The sequence below is a fragment of the Sorex araneus genome, chromosome 1 (genome assembly GCF_027595985.1).
Source record: "Sorex araneus isolate mSorAra2 chromosome 1, mSorAra2.pri, whole genome shotgun sequence".
NCBI classification, from domain to species: domain Eukaryota; kingdom Metazoa; phylum Chordata; class Mammalia; order Eulipotyphla; family Soricidae; genus Sorex; species Sorex araneus.
The window spans coordinates 334,775,325-334,788,225 of record NC_073302.1 but is presented as its reverse complement, the minus strand read 5'-3'; the positions used below and the strand labels follow the sequence as shown (position 1 = coordinate 334,788,225).

Genomic DNA, 12,901 nt, shown 5'->3' with positions numbered 1-12,901 from the left:
AATTTCCATACTCAATCCAAGAACTCCATTTCTTGGCATCATGCAACTAGAAGGTTATTTGGGGATAATTCCTACCTCATAAGGCAAAGGGCTATTCAACCCTATTTATTCCATTTCTAATGACTGTTCAATTCTTTATGCAAAGAAAACCATTTTAATAGTCACAAAGATTAAAACTGCTAACTGCATAGGCTAATAAAATACTTCAAAATTAGAAAGCAATAAAAAACATGAAACATGATCTTTTGTGGACTGCAGATATACAGTACAGCAGGTAGGGCTCTTACCTTGCACACAGCTGACCCACATTTGATCCCTGGCACCCAATATCCCCCTATCCTGCCAGGAATGAGTCCTAAGCAGAGTCAGAAGTAAGCCCTGGGCATAGCTGGGTGTGGTTCCCAAAATGAAAACAAACAAAGAAAATACCCATGCTCTCTTGTAATACTTTATGGTATCAAATATACCACATATTTCAAGATAGCTGCTATGCTAAAATAGAATAAACTGAATGCAAATGCTTCTTTCTGGTGACTAATCTTTGAAGTTCATAAAAACATCATTAAAATAAAATATTAGAACACCTATTGTTTAAAGTTTTTCTCTGTTATTGAAGGTTTCACTGACTAAGTAATAATGCACACAGTATCAAGAAAATTATATTCTTATTTCTGATACTGAAAAGCAAAATAATAAATGACACTTTTTGGTAAAAATTTTACTAAACCTTTCGATAATTCTTCCATTAGAACTATTAATTCTATAATAAATTAATTATTAATAAATTCTATAATAAATTGATTCTATAATGAATTATTAATAAATTCTAAAATTATGAATAAAACACACAATACACTTAAACCAAATATCAGTTTTCAAGCTTCCTACTAGATCATACATTTTGGAAAATGACAGCTGTTTTACTCATAGCCCCTCTATCTTGCATGGTTCCTCTAAAAAAGCAGGCACCAAGTACCTGATTTTGGTCGAATGGATTCCAATATTAACTCCTTTATCATTTATCTCTTACTAGTGAGCTTGAAAGATGCATACGACTATAATAAAATCTCCCTGAAAATGTTTAGCAAGTTGATGCTGGTACATACCACCAGTGGCTCACATGTGGATAGAAGTTAATTAACATAAAATGCTGTCGGTGTGAACATGTTTGCCTACTAAGCCATATCTAGGCTAGCAAAAAATAATAGTGGCTTTTGTGAATGATCACTATTCATATGTTCCTAATTAAATTAACAGTGACTCTTTCAATCCCTTTTCTTGTTGGAAAGATAATAAAACACTTGCTTGCATGTGGCCAATCCTGGCTCAATAGCTGCACCACATATACGGTCTCTCTATTCTCTCTCTCATGCATATGAACACATCACACACAATAAAATTACAATAAATGTTCCCTGTCTCTGAAAAAAAAAAAGCAAATGACAAAGCTATGCCAAAGGAAATAAAGGTCAGTTTAAAGAAAATCGCTCTGCCCAAATCTAGAAATTTTGACCATCAAAATTAATGCCACCAATAGCAACAAATCATAACTATAAGATGAGAATCTGTAAGTCTAAAGAAAATAGAAGGAAAAACTATTTCTTACAGCAAAATGCTAATTAACAAAATAAATTTTTACAATCATGCAATTCTCTACAACATACAGGAACTGAAGAGTATCATGTTCAGCAAAGAAAGTCAAAGGGAAGGTGACAAATATCTATGGCATGTACAGAAATAAAATATAGGAATACAGTATCAAATGATAAATCACCCTTGACTTTGTAGTATGAAACTTAGATTATTTAATAGGGAGGGAAATGAGGTGAACCAGAATCATGTAAGGTCACTGGTAGAAACTCTTAGATACTTTGTGGTGTAAATGTATGGTAACAGTATATATCAAGATCATAAACATCAATTCTAATATCAACATGCTACTAAGCTATAATAATAAAATACAGAAAAAAATTTTTAAAAAACACTTCTTTGCAACCAACAAAGTTTCAGGCAAGCATTATCACTGGATGATATATCTAAAAAACAGTAGTTCTGTTGAGAAAGAAGGTAACTTGCATGTTCTCAGAGTATATTTCCACAATAAACTATATTAAAGAAATAGTTTTATAGCAAAGAAATATGGCAGATTATCACCTTTACCAAATAATCAAGGTTAATATCACTTATAATGGGAAAAATAAATCTTCATGCCTCCAGATGTGATTCAAAAAGGGGACCACAACACTTCTGTATTATTTCAACCAACAGTGCTTTGCCTGAATTGAATCATGATACAACATGCACAAAGTAATGAACATCCTACAAAATAAATTACTGCACACTTCAAAAATGTCAAGATTATGAAAGAGAAAAAACTGGGTAAAAAGACTGTCTAGCCAAACTATCTAGCTAAATTCCCTCTCAAAAAAAGTTACTCAATTCACCTCTGGAAATATTTCTTAAGTAAATAACAGAAAGCACACTCCAATTAAGAGACTTACACTTAAGACTTAATTCTATACTCAATCTTAGACTTATACTTGGGGGAATAAATACTGTCATTCACTTTGGCCAAGAACCATAACAGCACGTTTTTCGGCTATACACCTGGCTCTTACGAAAGACTAAAGCAGAAGCATTTAACAAATATTACCTGAATTAATGAATGAGGTGAGGGTATTCTGCTACTAAAGGAACACCCTGACAAGCAAAATTAAGCACACACACTTGTGTGCATGCGCGGGCACACACACACACACACGCCCCTACTTGCAGATCAGTAAACTCAAAATAAAAATAATCCTATTTCTCAATCATGAACAAATGATTTTTGTTCATGTTTGGCTGCCTAATCTATATATAGAAATTTACCTGTAGTGCTTGTTCTTGGATATCACGAAATAATTCCATATCTTTTTCAGTCATAATTTCCTGACTTCCAAAAAGACGTTCCTCACTTTCTTGTTTGCCATCCCAGCCTTCCTGATTGTCTGCATGCAAAGAACTCACATGTTATTAATATTAATCTTAGCTTAATACATAAAACAAGAAAAGTTTCAAATCTTTATTTCATTTAAAGACCTCAGTACTAATTAACAGTTGAGAGGATAGCATTAAACTGATCGCTACAAAAGTAATAAAGAATACATTTTATTTTATAATGAAAATTCTTAAGTCTTAAAACATCTTAAATATTAAATAACTAAAATTCAACTTCATTAAGAGATTATCTTTAGTATACATGCACGCTGGGGTAAAAAGAAAACAAGAAAAAGAGGGGCTAAAGAGGTCAACAGGCTGAGCATATGCCTTGTACATAGGAGCGCCACAGAAGAATCTCCAGCAGTGCAAAGGGTGACCTTCTAAACAGAGTCAGGAGGAGCCCCTGCCAAATACAGCCTAATGACAAATTTTTAAAAGCCAAAACTGGGAGTACAGGTAGGGTGCTAGCCTTCAAAGTGCCTGAACCAGGTTTGATCCTCAAGCACCAGATACAGTCCCCCCACACCTCACCAGGAGTGACTCCTCTAAGCACATAGTGAGGAGTAAGCCCTGAGCACCACTGGTTGTGGCCCCCAAACCAAAACCAAAACAGCAAAAAACAAAACAAACAAATAAACAAACAATAACCCCACTAAACTAAATTTAATATATATTTTAAAGAGGCAAAAAGTCTAAAGAGTGTAAAATTTATTTTGAAATAAGATGGACTGGAGCAATAGCACAGTGGCTAGGGCGTTTGCTTTGCATGCGGCCGACCTGGGTTTGATTCCTTCGTCCCTCTCAGAGAGCCTGGCAAGCTACCAAGAGTATCCCGCCCGCACAGCAGAGCCTGGCAAGCTACCCGTGTCGTATTCGATATGCCAAAACCAGTAACAAGTCTCACAATGGAGATGTTACTGGTGCCTGCTTGAGCAAATCGATGAGCAACGGGATGACAGTGATACAGTGATACAGAAGATGAACATTCTTTCTATGAATTTAAGATTACATTCAGGGGCTAGAGCAATAGCACAGCGGGTAGGGCATTTGCCTTGCCCTACCTGCTGTGCCAGGTTCGATTCCCAACATCCCATATGGTCCCCTGAGCACCACTAGGAGTAATTCCTGAGTACATGAGCCAGGAATAACCCCTGTGCATCGCCAGGTGTGACCCAAAAAGAAAAAAAAAAAATTTGCATTCAAATCTTACTTTTTCACTCTTAATCTATTTAATCTATTTTCTGGGTTTTGGGAAAAAGTCATCTTTTAATCTTTTTCTTTTTTAACTACTAAAGTTGGTAGCATGGAGCAAAAATTTATTCTTAGAGCAAAACATCATCTGGGAGTACCTTTTAAAATTTTCAATGATTCTAAGGCCAAAATATTCTTTAAAATAACCTTTGAAAAAAGTTTCAAAGTGGTATCAGAAAGTACCAATTAGGTTCAAATTCTGGGTAACTTTTAAGCCACAAATTTGAGGAATAAAGTGATAAATCTCAAAGCAGGTATATGAAATAATAAGCATTCAGTAAATAATACATCTTCTTCAAGCAGGTGAAAAAAACTAGTAAAAGTACCGGGGAATTATGTAAATCATTATCCTTTGTAAGATGATACTGCTGCTAAATTCATTTCTTCTTTGTAAGAATATGACTGAAAAGATGATTTAATGACAGTTCTTTTTAAATAAACTGCATGTATACATTCTTATTCATTTACTTAAGAGGTCTTACTATTGAAAATTCTCCCAAACTGAAATACATATAAAATCTGAAAATACTATGAGACTCTAATGCCCCCTAGTGCATGACACAGAAGACGCAAGTGCATTTAGTAGTATCATATCAGAGGGTGCACTGTTTCATAAACCTTTAAGGGTTTCACTCATGAAGAAAAAGAACAAATAAAGCAAACCATAATTTCTATTTCTAAAACTTTCCAGTAGATAGTTCTAGTAATTCACCCCCGAAGCAAATGATTAATTAAAAAATCCTCTCGTTAAGATCTGCTTTCATGAGCCTTTTTTCCCTAAGTCCAACCTAAATGGCTTTCATATTTTCTTAAACATATTCAGACTGGAGCTTTTCTGCAGTCTAAAGGGAGGATAATACATTAAAAACAATTAAAACGCATTAAAAAACATTTGAATACTTAAAAAGTAACTGATTGCCATTCTGCTTTAAAATCAATTAATAAAGCATAAAAAGGGGAGCCTGAGAATGAGGAGGATCTTCTTTCTTGTACCAAGCCAATTTTTGAAAGCAAGAATGAGGAAGAGAATACACTGAGCTATGCAATATTCACTGGAAAGAAATCAAAGTTAAATTCCTGTACAATAAATAAGTCACTATAGCTTCAACAATAGAAGTCAACAAATTCATTCTTACTCTACCTTGTTCACTACTTTTAAAGTTATTTCAAACACACTTTTGTTTCTATAAGAAAAAACCTTTACCTGTGGGCCAATCTGAAGTGCTTGATTTTCTGTTGCCCTTTTTCCTGATTCTATATTGTTCAGAGTAATCTACCACTTCCCCTCGAGGTTTCCGCCCATCAGGGGAAGGGGTGAAGAACTTGGTAAGGCCATCAATGAGCCCTTTGGTTTTCTTGTTGAACTTCAAGGGGACACTACTATCTGTGCAGAAGTCCAAGCCATCTATTCGCTCTAAATATCCTTCTTCTGATGATGACGCTGATTGGCTGGAGAGAGTGATTTTACGTTTCCTACCCCTTCCAGGGCCAGTTCGAACTTTGCTAAAGGGAGCTTTTGATCTAAAGAATCAAACAGGGAAAGAGTTAACTACTAAAAAAGAAATACAAGATTTTTTACTTAATACATAATTCATATTAACCTACAATTTGTTTTTTAAAATCTATATATTTAGGAATATTTCAAATGTAGGGAAAATATTTCACAAACTAGATATAGTATATGGATAAAACTAATATTAATAAAAACATTATTTCCAGAAACCTTAGTCATTTATAGTAAAAAGTATTATGTCCAGAGGCGGAAGCACATTTGAATCATAATCTTGATGCTTACTAGTTATATATATTGAACAAAGGACAGTCTTTCTAAATGCTAGTGTTTTCATCCATAAGAAGTTAGACCAAAGAGCCCCTAAGATCTCTTCAAATATAAAGTCCTGGGACTGGGGGCTGGAACAACAGTACAGAGGGTAAGGCGTTTGCCTTGCACGTGCCAATCCAGGTTGGATCCCCCACATCCTATACGGTCCCCAAGCACCGCTAAGTATAATTCCTGAGTACAAAGCCAAGAGTAACCCCTGAGCATTGTTAGGCATGACCCAAATAAATAATAATTTGGGTACTAATAAATAAGTCCTGGAACCTTGGTACAAATTCAAGTTAAACTTTTACCTCTAAATTTAAAAAAAGTCAAATCAAAAGATAACTCTATAGGAAAACTGAAGTTTAATTTAAGATTGAAAATATGAACTACAATGTTAATTCTGTCAAGTTTCAAGTTGCTAATGCCCGTTCATTTCAGTTATATAAACGTCAAGATAATCTTATATTAAAGGCAGCTAAAGTTTTTGAGAAAAAAGGGAAATTCACAGGTCTACAGATATTTTAGATATCATCAAAGGGAAATTACTATAAAGAGAGATTTTTAAGGACTTAGCTGAATCTTGACCCACCAGCCAGCATATGAAAAACACACTACATTGGACAATAGTAATAGATCTACCTCAATGGACACTATCCAGAGATTTGTATACCTACTAAAAACAAACAGCGAAGACTACAGCAAGAATCTATAAAATGCTATGGTAATAATTTAAAATTTTCGGGTTTTGTGTGAGCAAAATAAAGCAATGGTTGCAGCGCCTGGTGCAAAATTGTATTTTAATCCCAGTTCAACACTTACTATAAACTTGTGTAAATTAATTTCTCTATGCTGTAGTTTCCTCCTCGAAAAATGGTAACGACAATACTTACTACACTGGGTTTTTTGTGAGAATCTGATGATTTAACACATGTTAAGCACTTTTAACAGTGCCATGGCACTTCACTAAGGCTCAATAAATGTTAGCCATTATTATAAAAGTGCCAATAATAACAAATGAATTTTTAATAAAGAAAATGCGTGAATCCTACACTATAGAGAAGACCCTATCCTTTTCTCCCCTCACCTTGCCACAAGTACAACTTACACCGTGTTTTGTTTCTTTAACCTGTTTTTTGGACGTCCTATAGGGTTAGCATAGCGCCGTTTTATCTGTGCTGCCTTCTTCTGTAGAAGTTTTCGGCCTTTTTTCCTGGGTCGACATATTTGACATATCCACATGCCTATAAAAGAAAATTCACATAAAAATACAACAGATATCAGTACATTGATACTCTATGCCAGGTACTCCTAATTCTGTCAGGTCAAGAACCTTCACAAGAGAATCTGATGAGAAACCCCAGAAAAATAAATATGAAAACATATACATACAAAATACTATAATCAGAACACATAAAATCCACACATGGCTGAAATCCATGGATGTGCAGTTAGAATCCCTGATATACACCAACAGCCAAGATAATGACTTCTAATTAACATAAAACATGGAAAGCCAGGTTTAGAGATTAATGGGTAGTTTCAGGACTGCAGTAGGGGAAATACTAGAAAACCTGGAACACTTGTAGTGCCAGAAAATAAAGAAGTATTCAAAAGATGATTAAGTCATATGAGTATATGAGAACCAACTAGAAGATGCTTCCAAAAGCCAAATCAGGGTTAATCTAAGCAAAAAAAAAAAAAAAAAAAAAAAAACCTTGGGGCTGGAACAATAGCACAGTGGGTAGGGCGTTTGCCTTACACAAGGCCAACCCAGGTTCGAATCCCAGCATCCCACATGGTCCCCTGAGCACCGCCAGGAGTAATTGCCGAGTGCAGAGCCAGGAGTAACCACTGTGCATCACCAGGTGTGACCCAAAAAGCAAAACAAAACCAAACAAAAAACCCACCAAAAAAATAAATAAAACATCAATATAACCCATAGAATAAAGTATCAATGAGTCCATATTAATCATAAATACGATAAGTGGTTATCAATGGATAGCCTTTCCTTGGAGAATTTCAACTAAATAATATAGAAATAATATGGAAGAGACTCATCATTAAACAACCAACAATTTTTAAAATGATACAAGAATCACTGAAGGATGCTGGATTAGTTAGCAAAGCAGAAGAGTAACTTTAAGATGTCCTTCAGAAATCTCCACTGTAATCAGGTTCTCAGAGTAACCATTACTAGTAATACATCATGTCAGTACTATATATTCCTATTATGGATGCAGTTAAGAAGAAAATATCACTTTGAGGTCAGCACTGTCAACTTCATAATCTCAATTATACCATGATAATACAAGAGACAACTCAAATTAAAGGTTTCTCAGAAATTACTAACAGTAATTTTCTTAAGTGTGAAGACCAAGAAAGATAAAGAAAAGTATTAGGAATTAGCATAGAAACTGGAAGAGACTATGGAAGTAAGACAATCAAATACAACAAAAGATACTGAATTGGAATTCTGGACCAAAAATTCAAAAGAGGTCTAGACAGTTAATCAACTAGGTCTCAGTAGCTGCATTAGGGGTTTGTATGATGCTACATCCTAACAGGAAACTGAGTAAAGGGTACAATGAGAACAACTCTGCACTGTTTTTATGACTTTTCTGTTAAGTTTGACATTATTTCAAAATAAGATGTTTCCCAAGCTAGAGATATGAGAGGAGTAAGGTGCTTGCTTGCATCCTGTAACCACATAATGATCCCTGGCACTATAATCCCCTTAGCAATACTACCAGTTCACTCCAGAGCATAAAACCTGGATTCTGGATTAGCCATAAGAAAGAGGAGAGGGGAAGGGAGAGGAGGGGAGGGGAAGGGAGGGGAGGGGAGGGGAAGAGGAAGGGAAAAGGGAAGGGGAAGGGGAAAGGGAAAGGGAAGGGGAAAGGGAAGGGGAAGGGGAAGGGGAAAGGGAAGGGGAAAGGGAAGGGGAAGGGGAAAGGGAAGGGGAAAGGGAAGGGGAAGGGGAAAGGGAACGGGAAAGGGAAGGGGAAGGGGAAAGGGAAGGGGAAAGGGAAGGGGAAAGGGAAGGGGAAGGGGAAAGGGAAGGGGAAAGGGAAGGGGAAGGGGAAAGGGAAGGGGAAAGGGAAGGGGAAAGGGAAAGGGAAAAGGAAAGGGAAGGGAAAAGGGAAGGGGAAAGGGAAGGGAAAAGGGAAGGGGAAGGGGAAAGGGAAGGGAAAAGGGAAGGGGAAGGGGAAATGGAAGGGGAAAGGGAAGGGGAAGGGGAAATGGAAGGGGAAGGGGAAAGGGAAAGGGAAGGGGAAAGGGAAAGGGAAGGGGAAAGGGAAGGGGAAGGGGAAGGGGAAGGGGAAGGGGAAGGGGAAGGGGAAGGGAAGGGAAGGGAAGGGAAGGGAAGGGAAGGGAAGGGAAGGGAAGGGAAGGGAAGGGAAGGGAAGGGAAGGGAAGGGAAGGGAAAAACACCCAAACCAAACATGATGTTTTCTGATTTAGCTATCACAGAAACTGTTCTGTAGGCATTAAATATACCAGAATTCAGTACTAAGAAAATCCTTTTATCTTGGAGGATTCAAAATGGAATAGGTAGGAAAAGGAGTATTCCTTTTTCCAATATATAAAATTTCACAGTTTTCAAAATATTAACAACCAACAGAAGAAATCGGCCTAAAAGGAAAGCAAGTAAAACCCTAAAGGATAATGACTTGGTAATTAAGATTTAATCTCTTTCCAAGATCAGAAAAGCTTCTTCTAATAGGCAAAAATTCTACAATGTTTTACTTACAAAACATTAATTTACAAAATTGGAGTTTAAAATATCTGAGACAAGAAAAAGTAGGAGGGGTCTAACGGGATACTTTTAAAATAAACTATAAGCATATGATATGTTAAAAACTCAACCAATAGGTACATATATCCCAATTAACTATTTTACAAGGTATAGGCATCTCATATGGTTCCCTGAGAACCACCAGGAGTGATTCCTGGGTGCAGAGCCAGGAATAAGCCCTGATCATCACCAGGTGTGTCCCCAAAACTGGGAAATGGGGAAAATATATTCATAACACAAAACAATGCCTAAATAGAAAAATTATACCCAGCTTCAATGTTACCGTTCTCTTCCTACTAATACAAACTCAAATAGTAACATACAAATTACTTTCATTTTAACAAATTAGACAAAAAATGCTTTTAGTTTTTTTAATCTACTCATCCCTCTGAATTCAGAATATATTTCAGAATATATTTCTTACCTTTTGGCATGCGGGTAAGTGGTGGATCACAACACTCCATGTGAAAACCTCGGTCACAGGAATCACAAAAGAGCATGTTATCCTAAAAAAGAGTAAGTGTGGTATTGCTTAACCATATGAAACAAAAACATCAGTATCAGATTTTATAAAACCTAGAAAGCTACAACAATCTCATAAATAGTTTAATTACTGTAATATTTTGCAAAAGTTCCCTTAACTTGTATCAACTGATGGACAGTTTTAAGTTAGAAGGAAAAAAACTGCTTTATCCAACTTTAATAAAGAACTACAACCCTAATAAAGACTGAAATTTATTCAGTTTGCAGATACAAGTTTAGTCTATTGACGAATAAGAAGAAAATTTGAATACCTCTATACTGCTTTAAAAAAATTTTCACAAGCATTTCTTTAAAGTAGCCTAGTCATTCCTTCAAAAATTAGAAATTGAACTTCCATATGACCCCACAATACCACTTCTGGGAATATATCCCGAGGGTGCAAAAAAGCACAGTAAAAATGACATTTGCACCTGTATGTTAACTGCAGCACTATTCACAATAGTCAGAATCTGGAAACAACCTGAGTGCCCGAGAACAGATGAATGGTTAAAGAAACTTTGGTACATCTACACAATGGAATACTATGCAGCTGTCAGGAGAGATGAAGTCATGAAATTTGCTTGTAAGCGGATTGTCATGGAGAGTATCATGCTAAATGAAATGAGTCAGAAAGACAGGGACAGAGAAGGATGCCACTCATTTGTGGAATATAAAATAACATAACATGAGACTGACACCCAAGGACAGTAGACACAAGGGCCAGGAATATTGCTCCATGGTTGGAAGCCTGCCTCATGGGCTCGGGGAGAAGGCAGCTGGAATAGAGAAGGGATCGCTAAATCAATGATGATTGGAGGGATTGTTCAGGATGAGAGATGTGTGCTGAAAGTAGATTAAAGGATCAAACTTGACAGCCTCTCAGTATCTGTACTGCAAATCATAATGCCCAAAAGTAAAGAGAGAGTATGGGGGAAATTCTCTACCCTAGAGGCAGGGGGAGGGTTGGGATGAAGGGGATACTGGGAACACTGGTGGTGGAAGATGTGCACTGGTGGAGGGATGGGTGTTCGATCATTGTATAACTGAAACTCAAACATGAAAGCTTTGTAACTGTATCTCATGATAATTCAATTAAAAATTTTTTTTTTAATTAATGACAGGAAAAAGTAAAGTCACCTAGTCTCGAGCCAAAGTGATAGTACAGCTGGTAGGACGTTTGCCTTGCCCACGGCTGACCAAGGATTGATTCTCGGCATCCCATACGGTTCCTGAGCACTGCCAGGAGTAATTACTGAGTGCAGAGCCAGGAGTAACTTCTAAGCAACACTGGGTGTGACCCCAAAAGCAAAATAAATAAATAAATAAATAAATAAAAGTAGCCTAGTCTCTGCAAATAGAGAACTAAGGTGGCATAGATGCAACCTAGAAATAATGTATATTTTTAAAAATAATGCATATTTAAAATAATGGTGTACAATTCAAAGAGGCTATAATTTCTAAGATCTTCTAGCCTTACTGACTTAAAATTAATAAAACATCCCTAGTAGAACTCCCAGTTATACATACTACAGAAGTAGTTCTGACATGAAATATTCATTGGAAGAGGAAGATACTCACTGCATTTTTGCCTTGATCTCGACAGGAGCTACACGTTTTACACTCAATACACTGCCACCGTAAGGCCTTTACTCTAACCGTTAGTTCAGGAGAAAATTTTAAACAGGATGGATGACCTAAAAAGAGGAGAAAATTGACAATTAAATGATCAAGAAACATTCTGCAATTGTATTAAAGAAATACTGTAATAAGAATAAATTACCTTGGATCAAATGATCTATCAAAGAAAATAAGACACTCCTGGAAGGTAAGCTACTATGTTTCATCTGAACCTTGCACTCCAACTGAGTTTTATTAACACTAATTAGAATTTAGAACCCATGCATACATACATACATGCTGACTACCAACACATTAGTAAAATACTTTTTTATGTGCTCAAGTAAATTTTCTCTCATATCAACTGCCTGTTAGTGGACCTGAGGATAGTTCAGTGGTATAGCATCTGTTCTGTTGTCATGAGGCCAGAATTCAACCTCCAAAACCCACAAGAGCTTAAATCCAGAGGCTCTACCATTAGGGGTGCTGGCATCACAACATAGTGTGAGATCTCCAGGATCTGCCAACAAGTGAGTGTGAGAGCATGCACAACTGAGAAGCTGTGCTCCATTCCCAGCAAGCACTACAACTAAACTGCAAGATCACGGCCACCCTGTGTATGACCCCTGCCCCCATTTACTGTTCAACAAAGAAACAGGGGGATGGGGCATGCTTTAACTACTTGTTTGTAGCTCTGTCCCTTAGACTTTAGGGTCAGAAAAATGTACTTATAGCTTTTGGCCTATTGCCATAGTTAATACAATTATTTACCCAAAACTATTCAAGTTATCTTAATTTGAAGAACATTAAGCTTTGAGAAAATATCAAATTTCATATTAGCAGACTGTTGATAAATGTAGGGTTCCAAGGAATTTTATTATAAAAACTCAATTACTGGTTGGGGCCAC

The 12,901-nt window shown here is 36.4% G+C and overlaps 1 protein-coding gene across 2 annotated transcripts in view; it reads right to left on the bottom strand.

Annotated features, from left to right (window-relative positions):
• The window catches only part of KAT6A (lysine acetyltransferase 6A), a 118,365-nt gene that overhangs the window by 34,049 nt on the left and 71,415 nt on the right, over positions 1-12,901 (bottom strand). The window contains exons 4-8 of one of the 2 annotated variants that reach the window (XM_055123661.1): positions 11,955-12,070; positions 10,279-10,360; positions 7,164-7,299; positions 5,438-5,754; positions 2,872-2,990 (exon numbers count right to left, since the gene is read on the bottom strand). In XM_055123661.1, coding sequence (XP_054979636.1) covers positions 2,872-2,990; positions 5,438-5,754; positions 7,164-7,299; positions 10,279-10,360; positions 11,955-12,070 — 770 coding nt within the window. The remainder of the gene's footprint in view (positions 1-2,871; positions 2,991-5,437; positions 5,755-7,163; positions 7,300-10,278; positions 10,361-11,954; positions 12,071-12,901) is intronic. The other variant, XM_055123662.1, reaches the window with a different exon arrangement.